At 38.0% G+C, this 15,405-nt stretch overlaps 1 protein-coding gene across 1 annotated transcript in view; it reads right to left on the bottom strand.

Moving 5' to 3' along the window:
- COL28A1 (collagen type XXVIII alpha 1 chain) overlaps window positions 1-15,405 on the bottom strand; it is a gene marked incomplete at its 5' end in the record, with an annotated part of 152,152 nt that overhangs the window by 81,896 nt on the left and 54,851 nt on the right. The window contains 4 exon segments of the mRNA XM_081243661.1: window positions 833-901; window positions 6,278-6,346; window positions 9,636-9,704; window positions 12,189-12,257. Coding sequence (XP_081099787.1) covers window positions 833-901; window positions 6,278-6,346; window positions 9,636-9,704; window positions 12,189-12,257 — 276 coding nt within the window.

Below are 15,405 nucleotides of genomic sequence, written 5' to 3'. Positions count from 1 at the left end.
ACTGTCCAATAGAATATAAAGCAAGCCATATATGTAATTATATTATTAACAGCCACATTTACAACATTAGAAGAAACAGATAAGTACAATTCTAATAATACATTTTACTTACTCTAATACAACTGAAATTTTGCCATTTCAATATATAATCAATATACAAATGTATTAATCATATAGTTTACATTCTTTTTTTTGTACCAGGCTTTGTAATCCAGAGTGTATAGTACATTTACAGCACACCTCAGTTTGTACCAGCCACATGTCAAGTATTCAGTAACCACTTGTGGCTAGCGGCTGCCATACTGGGCAGTGCGTTTCTAAAGGGTGTAGTAAGATGAAAAGTAATTCAAAAAACATGCAAGTTGAGGTAAGTGGTAAAAAGCAAGGGAAACGAACAGTGTGATTTTAAATAACAGTCTGGGGTAACAGTAGTGGGGTGGACATACTTTATATTTAGGAAATGAATTTTGAGGAAGTAACTTTTGAGCTGAGATCTGAAGGATGAGAAGGAGCCAGCTATAAAACAAAAGAAGGGAAGTAAACTTTACTGAAATTCTCCTAATGCTTTTATAATATGGCAGACAATAATGTTCTTAAAGAATCACTCTGTGCCGAAACAGGACCTCTAATGCTAATAAATAAATAAAAAATATAAATAATCATCACTAAAATAAACTAAGATTTTGATTTTTCTTAAACAATACGAGTTAAGCATCAGACTCTTTTCTGATGAAATAACAGATGACACATACATGATATGTATTGCATTTGGATATAAATGAAACTTTACATAATATTACATAAATGCTTCCAAGCAGCTTAGACAACTCACCTTTGGACCTTGCACTCCAAGTCCCATTGGTGCTCTAGGATCTGTAGGTCCTATCTGGCCTACTTCTCCCTAATGAGGTAAGAGTATTTGAAGAGTATTTGAACATAGCAGCAAAATAAAAATAATATATACCTACCTTTGATCTCCTAAGAGCAAAACATATCAGCAAAGTAAGAAAAAACTGAGTTTCATATGCTCTATTCACATATGTGTGTGTATATGTGCATGTATCTATTCAAATATAAATATATTTCAGGCAAATATATATATATATATATATATATATTTGGAAAAGATAGGCAGTTATATTCCAGAGTAACTAAAATTGACACATGAGAAGCCAAGGTTACTGCTGATCAAAAGCAGTATCATAACCAGAGAGAACAACCTGAGCTTTCACCATTGAGCTCAAATCAGAAATCTCAAGGACAGTAACTGTATTCTATTGAGCTACTTCTCACATGGGACTCTCGAAGGAATCTACTGAAAGGGAGGTACTTTCAGAGGAGTATTTATTTAATAATGATCAGTGATTCTTTGAAGCAACATTAAGGGCAGCTGGTTAAATAATAAGTGTCATGCCTCTCCCCAAGAGATAAATAATAGTTCTAATTTAGAAGGTAATTTGCTTCCAAGTTCATAGAAAAATTTTTATTTGCAAGGTTATTTCTGACTCCATATCTTTATTTTTTTATTTTTAGAAATTTATTTATTTATTTATTTTTGGCTGCATTGGTTCTTTGTTGCTGCGCGCAGGCTTTCTCTAGCTGTCGTGAGCGGGGGCTACTCTTCGTTGTGGTGCACGGGCTTCTCATTGCGGTGGCTTCTCTTGTGGAACATGGGCTCTAGGCACGTGGGCTTCAGTAGTTGTGGCACGTGGGCTCTAGAGCGCAGGCTCAGTAGTTGTGGCACACGGGCTTAGTTGCTCTGCGGCACATGGGATCTTCCCAGGACAGGGCTCGAACCCGTGTCCCTGCATTGGCAGGTGCATTCTCAACCACTGCGCCACCAGGGAAGTCCCTGACTCCATATCTTTAACTAAACGTTTTGGTTGTTGGACCTACTGTGGGGAATGAAAACTAGCCAGCCCACAGGTAACCTCTACTGATGTTACTGCTTGTGTTTCTAGAACAGGGTCTCACAAGTAAAAGTAATAAAAGCAGTAAATTAAGATGGTGTAAATATAGTCCGTCACCTTGGTAGCCACCGGTTCTGTGTCTGTGGATTTGAAACTGAGTCCCCATAAAACTGAGTTCCTCTGTTGAGTTTGTGATTAACCTCTCTATCCAAAACTTTATTCCATTTCTTGTCTGCCCTGTTCCCCTTAGGATTGAGTAATATAAAAGAAAAAGGGCATTGAAATCGAGTAGGACCCTGTGAGGCCCTCCCAGGTACAAAAGTCCCTCCATTTCCCCCATTTCTTGTTTGTAGGAAAAGGCTTTAATTTCCTGGGCCTTCCCTGAGTTCTAAGGAGCAGGCACAGGCAGTTACTAATTAGTGAAATGAGGGAATGCAAAAACAAAGGAAGAGGGCTTCCCTGGTGGTGCAGTGGTTGAGAGTCCGCCTGCCGATGCAGGGGACACGGGTTGGTGCCCCGGTCCGGGAAGATCTCACATGCTGTGGAGCGGCTGGGCCTGTGAGCCATGGCCGCTGAGCCTGTACGTCCGGAGCCTGTGCTCCGCCACCGGAGAGGCCACAACAGTGAGAGGCCCGCATACCGCAAAAAAAAAGAATGAAGAAGCCTGAAACTCTGAAGTCCCTGACGAATGGAGCCAACACGCCAGCTTGGAGTTTTAAATAAGAGAAACAAAAATTCCATCTTATTAACCTATTTCACCTCAGTACATGCAGGCAAACCTGTATCCTAGCTGTACCAAGCAATATCTCTCAGGATGTGAAATTGAAAATTTGACCTAGGCTCTAAGAAGCGATAGCCTGCAAACAGCAAACTGAAGAATGGTCTGATACTTGACTCTCATTCACATTGTGGGTATAAAAAGGGAGAAGAGACAGGATGTAATAAGGTCTTCTTTGGAGAAAATAGTCTCATAAAGTGTTTTGCTTGGAGAAAATGGAAGGGGTTTGGCTTGCTTCTCTCTTTACCACATTCTAGCCAGGGAACATTAATGAAACGACTTGGAGACCTTGATTTTTATTTTTGGAACACAATGGACCAGTGTCTGACTCATGCCTGAGAAAGTTAAAATGGGCTGTGATAGCCAGCAGAGGGCTGGGGTGGGATCAGCCTGTGCATCCAGAGTTTGTCAGTGCAAAGGACACACGAGTTTTTTCCTGTGGCCCAGATGTACTCTAGATGCTTGGAGTTGACCTGGAACTGCTTTGAATCATGTCCAAGAGGACTTAGAAGAGTAATGGAACTCCAACAGAGAGAGTCAGCATAGAGTAAAGCCCCAGAAAAGCAGAGGCTGATGGGGAGAAACAGCTGGAGGGAAAAAGTCCTTCATCCATGTCCCAGGAGGGGCAGTCACAGGGGCAGTGCAGGAGCCCCACCAGGAAGAGTGTCAGCATCAAACACCTGCCAAGACCAGAGGACCCAAAGCCGTCTGACAATAGACCAGCCAAGAAAGAACCTCCATCCTCCCATCCTCCCATCCTTGATTCAGCCTGGGAGGATAAGAAGCACCTTCCATCCCATGGACAACAGATTCTCCCTGCAGCTTGTACAAGATAAATGAAGATTAAAAGGAAGATTAATACATTGACTACATAGTTTTTGTTAGACAATTAAAACTGATTTGAAACTTAGAGGTGATCCTATAACTTATTATTACCTAAAAGTGATAAGGAAAGTCTGTAGCCTGCTGGTAATTTTTTTCTGTGGTAAGAAAAAGAAAAAACTTTACCCACTGAAAAAAATTTAAAGTGATGATGAGAGAAAAAACTAAGATTTTGTTTTATTTACACCCCACAGGCCATGATTGTACAAATAATGGTTACAGATACATGATTATTTTATTACAAATGCTATCCCATTTTCTCCAGCTAGATGATACAACTGTTTGTTCATTTTTGTTGATGAAGATGAAGCAGTCTAAACAACTTAAGGAAGCTGAGATTCAGTATTTATACTGAACCATTATAAGAAGGAATCCTTCCTGACCTATACAATAGTCTACAAGTAGCATGCAAGACCCCCCAAAATTCAAAGGATATGTGTTCATATACATGTGTACACAGGTATATGTGGTTATTTATATTTCGATTCATTTTTAAGAGATTTGAAGTAGTCAAGCGTCCAAGTATTTAGTGAAAATCTGCAGGCCACTTGAGAAATACTGTAAACATGTTGCTGGAAACAGGAGTTCCCCCAGAAACAGATGACTGGGAAAATTAATGTCTGTAAGAGAAATGGGAAGATCTAATTATAAAAGTAATTCAATGGGTAAACATGTTAAATTAAGGATAAGAAGAAAAATGGGGAACTGCCCGCATAGAGGTTAAATTGAAGTAGAATTGAAATCATTTGTCTTAAAAAGGTAAACAAATCCTTTTCTTGTTCAGACAGTTTACAAATGACACATTCCATTCAATTTCCTATCCAATAGGGGCCAGCTCCATATGGTCACATATGCCCTAAAAGGTTTTTTCTCTTGGAAAAGAAGAGAAGGGGGTGAGAAAACAAAAGTCAAAGGGGTCTTTTTTTCTTTTCTTTTCTTTTCTTTTCTTTTCAAGCTGTAGAACAACAGCTTCCACCAAGAAACAGTATTAAAGGCATCAGGGAGTTGCAGGTGGGAGGTCCAAGATTCACAGGCCACCTGGAAAGGCTTGGCTTTCTTTGAACCTCATTTTCAGCTTCACAGTGGTGACTCAGCACCAGGAACACCACAAGGCCCAGGACGTGACAGCGCTGTCACTTCCAAGATCCGAAACTAGCTGAAACGGTTTTGCTGAAACCAGCAAAAAAACTACAAAGTCTGAGAATGCCTGGCAGCATAGTCAAACCATGATCTTGTGTAGTCCAAACAGACCAGCTCTTAATTATTGTCTAAATATTATATAAATATTTATCCTGGCTTTTTCTGCACCCTAATCCACCTAATGTATTATACTAGGACCTCTACCAAGGGGAAGGAAATAGAAAAAGGAGTAATACCCAACTTGGCTGTTGCTTGGATTAGCAACAATAAAAATACTGATTAATTAGAATATGAGTAGAAATAAGCTCAGAGTTCATGTCAACAGTGAGATTTGGAGTTATCTCCTTTTTTATCCTTCCCTTCTCTCACTACCCTAGATAAAGGAAGTTTGCTAAGCAACAGAATAATTCAAACCACAATCATAAATTTTAATCAAACTGTTTTGCCACTTTCTACCCAGGAGGACATTCAGCATAAATTTGGATTTGTTGGTCACTTTGATTAAATGAGATTATGTAGGTAGATAGTACTGTTATATTATCTTCACATTATTTCTTTTTTAAAATTAGTTAATTAATTCATTTACTTTTGGCTGTGTTGGGTCTTCGTTGCTGTGCGCGGGCTTTCTCTAGTTGCGGAGAGCGGGGGCTATTACTCTTCGTTGCAGTGTGCAGGTTTCTCATTGTCGTGGCTTCTCTTGTTGCGGAGCACGTGCTCTAGGCGCGCGGGCTTCAGTGGTTGTGGCTCGCGGGCTCTAGAGCACAGGCTCAGTAGTTGTGGCGCAAGGGCTCAGTTGCTCCGCGGCATGTGTGATCTTCCCGGACCAGGACTCAAACCCGTGTCCCTTGCATTGGCAGGCGGATTCTTAACCACTGCGCCACCAGGGAAGCCCTCTTCATATTATTTCAATCTAACAAAATTGCCTTGCTTTTCCAAAAGTTGTGATCAGAAGAATTTGGAAGTCATTCCAGCCATAAATTTAGACACAGCTTCACAGATCTTTCTTTTGTTCTGACCAAGAGGGGCCAAGAGCTATTTGTAAACCCTATCTGTGGTTTGCTTCTCTTCAGGAACAGTGCCCCCTCAGTAAAGTGGTTCCCTCTGATTATGGTCCTTGTTTTAAGTTTAATAGTTTTTTAGATTGCTACATGGCTGGGGGTGGGAAACACTAATCTTCTGGCATCAGAAGAGAGTGGGATTTCATCATTCACAAAGCTTCAAGGGGGAAAAACACACACAAACCAACAGGTAAATAAATTATCGCTCCCAAGGGAAACTAAAAATATAAGATAATGCTCCAAAACTCTTGTCCTGTAAATTAGGCTTTAATGTTAAAAGTCACAACACCAAGAAACATACAATTTATTTTTGAAGTCTTCAGAAGTTCTAAAAACTAAAATCTCATGAAACCATCTTATCCTTCCCTACATGCACTTTTGGATATATATTCCACTGCAATTTCACTATCAAATGTTCTTATAGCAGTTTGCAGTACTGGCCTTCAGTGAACACCAGGTTTAAGCCAGAATGTTCTATACAAAAGGGAAAGAGAGAAAGCGTTGATTACCTGTTCCCCTTGACTCCCAATTCCGGGGATGCCCATTGGTCCTTGGGGTCCCACAGGTCGCATATCCCACTGTGTAGAAAATAAGTCAGAAGTACAACAACTACCCTCATTATTTCATACTATGCTAATCTTGAATTATGCTGGATTAAAGTCTGTCTTTAAACCATAAAGAAACTCCACATGGAAAGTTAGAAAACACCGTTCCTTTTAAATAGTTTGTAGTTCAAATTTGCCAAAATAGTGAATGATGTTTTCACTATTTGGTCTAAATTGGTGACTCTTTGCCCCAGTTTACATTTATTTTTCACACAAGAACCCAGAATTCCTGAATTGTTATTATAATGACACAGACACTTCTTGTTAGGATCATAACAGAAATATTTAGAAGTATAAAATTCATAGGGTGCAAGAAAATAAATATTTGAGAGAGAAATTAAAGAAAAATATTTTTTAAATTTCTAAATACCCTTTCCCTCCAAATCTTACTAAAATGCATTTTAAAAATTAAGAAAGTGCAGCAAAATTAAAGAACCTCACCTTCTCTTTCCATGAATAAGTTTGGGAAATAAAGTGAGAGTTATCAGTAAGAAAAACAATATCATTCATCCATTCTCTGTGTGTTTCAACAAATATTTGTTGAGTGCTCATTACCTGCCAGGAACTGTTCCAAACACAGGGAAACAGCCGTGACCAAAACAGTCAAAACTCTCTTTCCTCATAGAGCTTTCATTTTTGTAGAGGAAACAGAAGATAATAAACAAGATGGATAGAAGAAATAAATAGTATGTTGAATAATGATAAGTGCTAAGGAGAAAAATAAATGGAGGGATGGGGAGACAGCTGCAGTCTTGGAACAGGTGACCAGGGATGGTCTCACTGATGAGAGGGAATGAGCCAGGTAGAAACTTGGAGGAAAAGCATTCCTGGCAGAGCAAACATCCAGTGCAAGGGTGATGCCTGGCAGATTCCAGAAATAGCAAGGAGGCAATGTGGCTGGAGCTAGTGAGCGGAAGGGAAGTGGTAGAGGATGAAGTCAGGGAAGCGTGGCAGTGGGCTCAGACAGAACAATCAGTAGGGTGTTTTAGGCCATAGTAAGAACTTTGGCTTTTCACTGAGGGAGATGAGAAGCCACTAGAGGGTTTTGAGCAGAGGAGTGAAAGATCTGACATAGTCTTGAAAGGCTCACTCTGGAAGCCGTACTGAGAACAAACTGAAGAGATGTCCCTATGAGAGGTGATGGGGGCCTGGACCAGGCTGTTGAGTGAAGGTGGTGGGGAGTGCTCAGATCTTAAATAGAATTTGAAAATAGAGCCAACAGTATTTGTTACAGATTGAGAGGACCCTAGGATGTCTTTGAGGTTTGTGGAAGAATGGACTTGTCATTTATTGACAAGGAGAAGACTGAGATGAAGCAATGTTGGGGGAGCGTATACCAGGAACTTAGTTTTGGATATGTTAAGCCTGAGATGCCTAAAATAGACATCCAAATGGAGGTATCAAGTAGGCAAGAGGCGCCTGAGCTGGAGACATAAATTTGGGAACCCTCAGTATATAGATGGTATTTAAAGCCATGACTGGGTGAGTTTACAAGTAGATAGGGAAGAGAGAAGGTTCAAGGACTGAGCCCTTTGGAGGCTCCAAGTATTAGAGGTCAGAGAGATGAAGAACAACAAGCAGTAGAGACTGATAAGGTGCAGCCAGAGAGATCAGGTGAAGAGATTGTTTCAAGAAGGTGAAGATGCTAGCAGAGGACGCTACTGATAGGTCAAGTAAGTTGGCAACTGAGAATTGATGACTGGATTAGGCAACATGAATAAATACTCTTATTTTAATGTCAGTTGTATTTAGACTACATCAGTGTTTACAAACTTTTTCTTAAACGGTTGGATAGTAAATATTTTATGCTTTTGGGTCATAATAAGGTCTCTTTCATAATGAATGAATGCTGTTTTGGTAGTACATAACCAGCCATAGACAATACCCAAATGAACAAGTGTGCCTGTGTTCTAGTAACACTTTATTTACAAAAACAGGCAGCCTGCCCTGTAGTTTGCCAATGCCTGGGCTAAAATAAATATGTTTTTATGAACAAAAGCACATCATTAGATCCTACTTTATATAATATTAAAAACCTGAACCTGTCATTAAGACATGTCCTGGCATGTGCTTCTCGGTGTTTCACTTTGTGTCAATCCCTAGTCTAAATAAATATCATGGATGGAAACATGTAAAGGACTCAAGTTCTACTTCAAAGCTGGGCTATTCTGATTCAGAACTTGATTGCTTATCATGTGGCAGAGAGTGCACTAAATGCTTTTCATGCTTTATCTCATTTAATCCTCACAACAACCCTCTGAAAGTAAGCGTCTCCATTTTCCAGACAAGGTTAAGTAACTCCCATTCACACATCTGATAGATGTCAGAAGCAAGATTCATGTTCACTCCCCCTAACTCCAAACCCAACTCATATCACTCTTCTGCAAATATTCAAAAAAAATAAGAGAGATCCTCTTTGGGGTATTACTACTTACATTTAATATCTATATTAAAGCTACTTCCTTGTGCTGCAACAATTGTGTGTATTTGAGAGTCCTTATCATAGTGTTTATCTAGCCACTTGAATCACAGAATGTAAAAGAATAGGAAAGGAAGAAAGGGAAGACAGTATTGATTTGGTCAGGGAATAGCAGATGAAAGTTTTGCAATTACTATGTGATAATATTCTGATATTTAATGTGTTTTCTTTGCATGAGCCCCAGATGTAAAACCATGAATGCCATGTCAACAACACCTGGATAAGTTAATTTACTAAACTCAAACACAACAGTTCTCTTGTACTCAGTACTCCAAAGGCAGAAAGAGCATCTTACATACTTTTAAGGTACTCTGGAAGTAGAGTTACACCACCAGTGCTGAGCTATTTGAACCAAGAATTGTATGACATCTAAAATTTGTATAATTCACTATTTACCACTGTCTCTACTATTTAAATACAGATGCCCAGAAGAGACAGCTACCAGTAAATAGTAAATAAAAGGAATAAGTAATTCAAGTAGAAATACAACACCCAAGATAATCATCAATGTCAATTGTTATTTTAATATAATGTTATGCTTAGATATTGACATATAAATGACTCCAAACTGATTTGAGTTCTCTGCTTTTTGCACATTTCTTATATCTCTTCCCCTTCTGGCAGCTTTCCCTTTGCACTGGTCTTTAAGGCCTTTATAATTAACTGGATACCCGTGGTGTATGATCATCAGGTTGTACATAGTTCATAAATGAACATACATAAAGAACAATGAAAAAAATAACTGTATTGGCATCCTTTCTATTATACACCCTTTTGCAGTACCTTGTCCCCTTCGATTGATGGGCCTTCTAATCCTTGTGGGCCAACTGGTCCTTCAGAACCTTTTTCACTCTGAAAGTATATGGAAGGCATATCAACTCACTAATAAAATTCAGGATTTTAAAACAGTTCAAGCATTCAAAGCATCTAAATTCACTGCTAACTACAAGTGGGTAATTCTAACTCCAAGATTTGTAAATTGCCAAAGAAAATTGGCATTAACATTCATAAAGAGAATCTATCCAAGCATAACGCATGCAGCATCACTAAAGTTGGAAAAGCTCTCCATTCCTAATATACTCAGATATATCTGGAAATGGGAGATCTGATCAATCACATATTATAACTAACAGAATCAGTCTTCCATTTCCTCAACATTTCTATAACTGGATCCATTACACAATGAAAATTTGTCTCTCAGTATATGAAATAATATTTGCTAAGATTGAATTATCTATTACATATTTTATACCAGAATTTATAATCATTTATTGAAAACTTAGTTTTAGAAGAGTTCATGGAAAATCTTCTTGGATATGCTTCTAGAGTCACATGACCTATGTGAATAGCTCTGGTTGTGATGTAATATCAATGAAGTCATAACACTGTGCATTTGTATGAAAAACAAACCATATAATCAATCAGAAATAGCACACATTTCATGAACTGGGAGCAAAATCAAAGAACGTTTGCAGGAAACCTAGGAAACAGGAAAACACACCTTAATGTCCCTCTATATTCATAATTTCTTCACTTAAGCCCTACGTCATTGCAAAGTAGCCCCAAGAAGAATATACAGAAGACTCCAATTTGGTCTTGCTGGTTGGGGAGTGAAGTATTCTGACTAATGGGTTCTTCTGATTGTTACCACAGAGTATATTTGTGTCCAGTCAACCTAAAACAACACTGAATATAATGAGTTCTTTCTTTGATGAGTCAGAGTAGGTTATTATGAAGGAGTGTATCATTATATCATACAGTTGAAACTGTCACTAAGACATGCCCTGAAATATGCTTCGCAGTGTTTCATTTATTCCTTTCTCACTTATTTCTTATTTTTTAAACCCCACAGATTATAAGGAGAAATAATTCTGGCTATTTGAATTTTCAGGTTGTTTGGGCTACACATAAATAGAAATTTACTATGTGCCAAAAAAATTCAAGAAATTATGTATTATAAAACTTTCTGAAATGTAGTGCCAAATTGCTGGCCTCTGCCTTCTCATGATGATATTTTGGTTAGTCAAGAGCATTAGTAATGTCCCCTTCATCCAACATATTATTTCCATTAACTATCACAAATTAAACTTTGTTAGTTAACAAGGGCTTCTTTTAAAATTCACTCCAGCAGTTACAACTTCATGTGAGTTATTTGTTTTAACTAGTTGACTTCCCTTTAGTTGAGATTTAGGTTTCTCATAGATAACTGAATATTGATCATGGTGGAAGAGGCTGAAAATGAGAAGCAATTTTAGAGTGTGAGGCCGTACTGAGAAGGTTGGATCTCAGTGACTCGACTGAATGACTGAAGTGGAAGGTCTTAGACACTTAGAAAGCAGCACATGCTTCTCTGGGTAGTGTGTATGCATGCATGTGTCTCTGGGGGAAAGATTTTAGAAAAGAAGGAAAAAGGACCCCAAAGTTTATCCTTACTTACTCTGAAATTTTGTTGATGCTGCCCAAAGTGTCTTGGAAAATCATTTCCTAGGTGGCCTTTGACAAATGAGCCATATATTATGGGTAAAGAGTCTAGAGCAGGGATCAGCAAAGTACAGACCATTGGCCAAATTCAGCCCACTGCACGTTTTTTGTAGATACAGCTTTATTGGAACACAGCCAAGTTCATTTATTAATACATTGTTTAGGGCTGCTTTCATGCTGCAGCAGCAGAAGTTAAGTAGTTGCAACAGATACCGTATGGCTCACAAAGCCTAAAATATTTACTGTCTGGTCCTTTACAGAAAAAGTTTGCCAAGCCCTGGTCTAGAGGAACCTGAGCTCCAAGAACTACATATGGGAGGCAGTGGAAACATTTAAATTCTCAATTGCCAGGTAAAAGGTAGGTCTTGCATAACATTTTGCTCCTTCTTGTAATATGGTAACTCCAATTCCCTCCACCCACCCACGTTTCCTTTCTTATGTTAATGGAAGTGCTATGACAAATTGTTTTATTAGACTGTTTCTTCTGTACGTTTCACAAAACAAAGCTGTGGGTAAAGCTTGGTATAGCCACGTTCAATAACTTAATTTCTGGGCATAAAGATGCTATTTATCACTGTGACTTTAATGACTACAAACTACTTTAAGAGATTTCTCTAATTTCATATGCAGTAATTATATGAAGAAGCAGCCTTTCAGTTACTTATTTATATTTGCAAATGTCACTATAGCTTCATGTTAAGGGGAAATTTACATATTACTTCGTTTAATAGGGTGAAGCTGGTCAGGAGAACACTTGACCTGGGATAGTTGGCTAGGACACATTTTTTTAAATTTGTCATTCATGACCATGCAATACAAAGCATTTTTCCTCAGTGTAGAAGGTGTTGTTGTTACCTTTGGTCCTGGAGGTCCTTCTCCTGGTAAGCCCCTCTCTCCTGGTGCTCCCTCAGGCCCACGGGGACCCTGGTTAGGATACGAGGGGATGAGGAGCAAGAGAAAAGAGAGAGGGAGAGAAAAAGAGAGAATGGGAGAAGAGGGAAGGGAGGAGACAGGAAGAAAGAAAATGGTCATATTTCAGTTCACATGGGCATAGTCCTGTTCATGTGATTAATGAGAATCCTTCTAGTAAACTCCATACTGATCAGTAGAATCATAGAGTTGTGAAGAATAATATTCTCATTGTATTAAATACTTGTTCCATTTGATTGGCATAAGATGTTCTCTTCCGGTGTTCTCAAACTGGAGGAAAATGGAAATTAAGTGATGCTTCAGAATAAGGATGAGGAAATCAATCCTATGAGGAAAGGCTAAAAATCTAGGACTGTGTGGCCTGGAGAAGGATGTGAAGTGATTAATAATTTAATTAGGTATCAGGGGAGCCCTGTGAAGAAATCACTACACAGCTGTTTTAAAGCACTGAATTCTATTCATATGTTGTTTTAATTTCCATCCTGATAAATTTAGATTCAGACTTGAATTCTTTCAGGAGCTGGTTGAATCCACTGGAGGTTTATGTGCAAGTAGGAATCGTGATAGAATCATTAAGGAGGAACAGGATTTTCCATCTCAGTGTTTAAAAGTAAGAAGCCCATGTGGCTATTCCTCAAAAAGGCACTCAGATAGGTGAGGACTTCTCACATAAGGAAAGAAGAACAACACAGTCCCAGGCTTTGAAATGGACGGACAGGAAACATACTCATTGAAAAATAATAGCAAAATAGTCACTTAAACCTGGAATTTTAAAAGGTTATAAAGTTTTCCCCTCTTTCTTCTTGGCCAGAAGGCAAAAAAAAAAAAAAGTAGAAACAACAACAAAGTTAGTTGTTGACTAACAACAAGAATTGTAGAAGCATGAACTGGAGCTTTTCCTCTAATGCACCTAGAAAGATAATTAGGGCTTTCTTGCCAGGGCAGTAAATCTTTGATGGAACAAGGTCTACTGAGTTGCCCAGAGCCCCAAAGCCAGCTGGCTGCAGACCCTCTGAGTGATCTTGGGACTCAGTATGTAGTAATCCAGGGTAATTTAAGAGATACTTTCTACTCAAGCCTGGTAGCAGAACTAGGATACAGCATTATGCTCATCAGTGACTGATCACAGCTACAGATTTGTGAGAGAGAAAGCTAACTGTATCCCATATTTAATTTTTTTTTGCCTTTCCCTAATACTGTATATTTAAAAGAGTCTTCTTTAGTATTTGTGCATAGCCAATTTAGTAAAGACTTTAATTGAAGGGAAAAGCTAGCATTTAATTCAATTTAAATTGCTATGCTTGTGGGAAAACTAGCTTTTAACCATCCAAGACCTTAATCAAAGCTCTAATATCCATGACAGTTTACTCTAATGTAAGAGCAATTAACGAGGGGGAAAATAAACATAAGCGTGAAAACTAGATTGCAAACTAAACAGACAAGCCCTAGCTAATATCACACACAATACCAAAAATATTAACAAATTATTCTTCTTCCCCACCGATATGACAAATGAAAATAATTCAATTTACATTGAATGCAAAGGAATCTTTTTCCAGTTCATTCAATTTTTTTTCCCCATTCGTTCAACAAATGTTTACCAAAAGCCTGGTAGGTGCGAGTCACTGGGCTAGGGTCTGAAAACAGTAGGCAGCCCTGCTCCCTGTCTCATAAAGTTTACAGTCTTGCATGGTAACTAAAAGCAGATTTGGGTGTCATTTGCACTGAGGTTCAAGCCCCCGCTCTGCTACATAGTAGCAATGTGACCTTAAGCAAATAATTCAATCTCTCTAAAGTTCAGCATTGTCATCAGAATGGTGGTAACAATAGTACCTACCTCAACCACACATATTAATATAAAGATTAGCTCAGAGAGATTTAAAGCTCTTACATATTAAGCACTCAACAAATATCTGCTATCACTAACAAAATTATTTCCCTTGAATCCTGCAATTGCTAAGAATGTCCTTTTATAAAGTTTTTACAAATTAGGTAGTCTCAGAGTGAACGGCTTTATGTTAAGCAATATGGAGAGAGGCATGCTGCACAGAGTAAGCACAGACCCTTCCTTCGTCTCTGCATTTCTAGAATACGTTAGCCAAGGTGAAAATGAAAATAATGAAGGCTTTTAGGAGTCATGTGTTCCAGGCTGCTGAGAACAGAGTTAATGCTTGTGAACAATCTCTTAGGGACATTAAAAAAAAGAGTGATTCAAGGTGTAATTACTGGAAACTGTCAGAGTAATATTCTACACTATCAGTATATTCTCAAGTTTTCCAGCTAAACAGTCAAGATGAAAGATGACTGCCAACCAGAGAAGAGAAAGAGAAAGTACTTGGGTTAGATGAACTATACTGTTAATTTATTAAGATGGTACCAACAGATTATTTTTTAAAAGACGAATATGCTCTGTAAAAAATAATGTCCTTTTCAAAGGCCATGAGAACTAATTATAGCTATGACATTCTTATTTGGCTTCTAATGAACACTTCTAATTTAAAAATATCTAGTGGAAGGAACTAATTATCAGCTAACAGAGTCTGATCAGAAATGCTTTATATGAGACATTAACAAGATAAAATATGACTGTCCATTATCTGATTATCTTCCTTAATAATCTCAGTAGTGTGGGTAATCAATAAAAGTGGTTTCAGTATATGTTGCAAGCATATGCTACATATAAATATGCTCAATAATAATAAAAATTATCCTTAATATTAAAACAGTGAAATCTACTATACTTTTAACTTCAAAATAATTATAGTTTTGTTTCAGGGGATATTTTTCACAGATAGTGCTCTGAGTATCCTTGCACAAAAAACAAACAGATCACCCTGAGAATCTGAATCAATTTATTATTCATGAATCAGTCATCTGTCAGACCAACACAAAACTAGTGGTAAACATATAATTAAAGAAGGTAGCTGACAGTTCAAAGTTAGGTCATGGAGCTGGAATATTAATTCAGTCAATCAGATTTATTTATCACTGTTATATAAAAAGAATAGTTAGTACTAAACCTGAAACCACTTGAAGTGATTCAGACAAAGAAACAAAAGTTCTTTCAGCAGAACCTTTGTCAGTCCTAAGGTAAGTCTTTATGTTACTTTGAAATAATTAAAAAGCTCTCATTGTTGACTTT

Source organism: Mesoplodon bidens, assembly GCF_964165515.1.
Source record: "Mesoplodon bidens genome assembly, chromosome: 9".
Classification (NCBI taxonomy): Eukaryota; Metazoa; Chordata; class Mammalia; order Artiodactyla; family Ziphiidae; genus Mesoplodon; species Mesoplodon bidens.
Note: the sequence above shows the minus strand (reverse complement) of the source record. Positions and strands in the feature narration are given on the sequence as shown.